At 34.1% G+C, this 2523-nt stretch overlaps 1 protein-coding gene across 1 annotated transcript in view; it reads left to right on the top strand.

Annotated features, from left to right (window-relative positions):
• Positions 1-1347: 1347 nt before the first annotated feature.
• The window catches only part of TRMT13 (tRNA methyltransferase 13 homolog), a 7811-nt gene continuing 6635 nt past the window's right edge, over positions 1348-2523 (top strand). The window contains exon 1 of the mRNA XM_010715870.3: positions 1348-1416. Within this exon, the coding sequence (XP_010714172.2) occupies positions 1348-1416 (69 nt within the window). The remainder of the gene's footprint in view (positions 1417-2523) is intronic.

The raw sequence follows: 2523 nt of genomic DNA, 5'->3' as shown, positions 1-2523 counted from the left end.
AAGAAAACAATATAATCAATTCTACCTACTCAGAAGATTCCTCTTTTACAAGAAAAACTCAGATCCTCAGGTCACTCTGGCGGCTGAGAACAGGAAAGCTTCAGTAAGCTGTAGAATCCTAAGGAAATTCAACAAAAAATTAATTATAGACAGTTACATATCGCTGCTTAATACAGAAAGGCATATTAAATGCAGTTTGTAACTATTTTTTTTAAAACTTCCTGCACCTTATGAATATTAGCTAATAATTATAGAGCATTACTTGAAGCCTTTTAGTTTTCATTTCTATCAATCTATAATCATATCGTTTTTAGTGATAAGGTGAATTAAATCACTTGTAAGAATGTATTAGCCTTTTGTTCAGGAAGAGATGAGACACAGCTTCACCTGCTCTACACATATGCACCGGGTTTTCTTATGCTAATAGGGCATATTAGAATCTTATATAAAAACTTCAGTGTGGGTGTTAAGATACAGCTAAGATGCTTACATTTAATAATGCTTAAATAAGTAGTGGCAATGACTCAGAAGTTCTATATACTGAAGAAACAGGATTAATCCTTTCAAACTGTATCTGTAGTGTATTTACATGAAAGAGGCTTGTGCTTAGGTGAATGCAATGATCAGAGAAAGCCACTATGCTGAGACATGCAGAGACCAAAGCCTTAAGACTACGGGCATTATATGCATCCAGTTACAAAAAGGAAAAATAACAACAAACCAGAAAATACTGCACTCTGTTCTGACTGAACTCTATTACTGTCAAAAAGTGTATCTTTGAACCTTGTGTTCTCATATCCTTAAATGTACTTCAGCTGGTAACTATTTATCTTCTGAGCTTATAATTTCAGTCTCTTCACTAAGATGTCAATAAAGTACTTACTGTTTTCTAGACCATGTTGAAAATGCTGCATCCAGTTTTGGACCCCTTCATATAAGAAATCAGTGGTCAATGTGGTGCTACATCTTTTTGAACTAAAAACAAGTCAATGTAAACACAGAAAATCATTATGTTCATTATTAGAGAGAATAGGAAGTAAAATTAGTATCTAAAAATCAAGAAAGATAGGTAAATCAAAAAGCATTGCTACTACTTTCCCTAATATTTGACAGCAGAAAAGTTTGTAAGGGGTGAGCTAAAACAACTAGGAGTACAGCCTTCTGTAAAATTAAACAGAACCAGAATTTTTCCTTTAATCCCGGATTTATTGTTACATTCAGGAACAAAGTTCAGAGTTTAGGAAACCTACTGGTAAGTCCACTTAAAAGCTAAAAATCCTTAATGAGTAAAAATATGGAGAAGCTCACACTATAAGCTGCATGATTTCCAGTTTTTGTACCACCCAAATGCCTCTTGGTAGTTTTATAGCCTATCCTCAGCTCAGGAGTCTTTCTGCTCAGTACTTTCCAAATCCAGTATGCTAATCCTACGATGATAACTTATCTACTAGAACAGGAAACTTTGAATTGAAAATTCTGCTTTCAAATAATAACTGAATAGATTCTCAATTTATTGCTATTAAATTCACAGAATATCCAAAATAAGTCAAAGAAGTTACTTTGAAGCAGCACTGGAAAGCACTGGCCCCATACTGAGCAGTGAATATCAACATGTGCTGACAGACCCTAGGCAGTGGGCAAGACATCAGAAACGAGGATAAGCACATGGCCCCATTATGTTTAAGTGATTTGATCATGCTGTATAAATACCTCTTACCAGAACAAGATTGCTAGCATTCTGTTCTATGTGGGAGAGTTTACTTTCATAATCAAATAATCAGATGTAAAACAGTAAAGGAAGAACCAGAGTTAAGCCGAACTGTATGAGCTCAAAGGAAGAATTAAAAAATAATTACATTCTGCAAAACCCAGCAAATCCCAGGCCTTCCACCCATTCAAACCTTTCATCTTTTTATTACCCCCTGCATTATAGCTCTGAACTTTGAACTGCAGCTACTCGACTTTACCAGTGATATTGCTACACAATTGTCTTTAAACAATATTATCGTTTTTTCTCTTTCTGTAAAAAAAATGTAAAAATCTCTGAAAATAATTCTTAACTGTCTAATTTTTGTTTATTTATTTATTTGTAATTGCTTAAATTAAAAAAAAAAATCAAATGCAAAAAAGAAAATATCAGTCTTAGATGCTGATTTTGCTGGAAGGCTAAGGAAAGACCTACGTGGCTAACTGATGAAATCATTCAGTGTGCTGATTTCCTCCACCTTATTAATGACAGCTGGAACAAAGTTTTAAAACTTGGCGTACTACTGAAGCAAAATTTTTAAGAGTTTGTACCTTTCTGTAGGACAGCTCAAGTAATGCACTCCTAGACATATATATATACACACTTGTATTGTCTCATTTTTAGAAGTGGCTGCTCGAGCTCCCATTGAAATTTGCAACTATTGCAGTGCGACCCAATCCTCTAAAGCTGAGGTACCATACAAAGAATGAAAATGCTGACATTACTGTTTTACTTCTGGTTATATCAACAGATTAAAGTTTTGCTTTTTTTTTTTT

Source organism: Meleagris gallopavo, chromosome 10 (assembly GCF_000146605.3).
Source record: "Meleagris gallopavo isolate NT-WF06-2002-E0010 breed Aviagen turkey brand Nicholas breeding stock chromosome 10, Turkey_5.1, whole genome shotgun sequence".
NCBI classification, from domain to species: Eukaryota; Metazoa; Chordata; class Aves; order Galliformes; family Phasianidae; genus Meleagris; species Meleagris gallopavo.
This window is presented reverse-complemented; position numbering and strand designations above follow the sequence as displayed.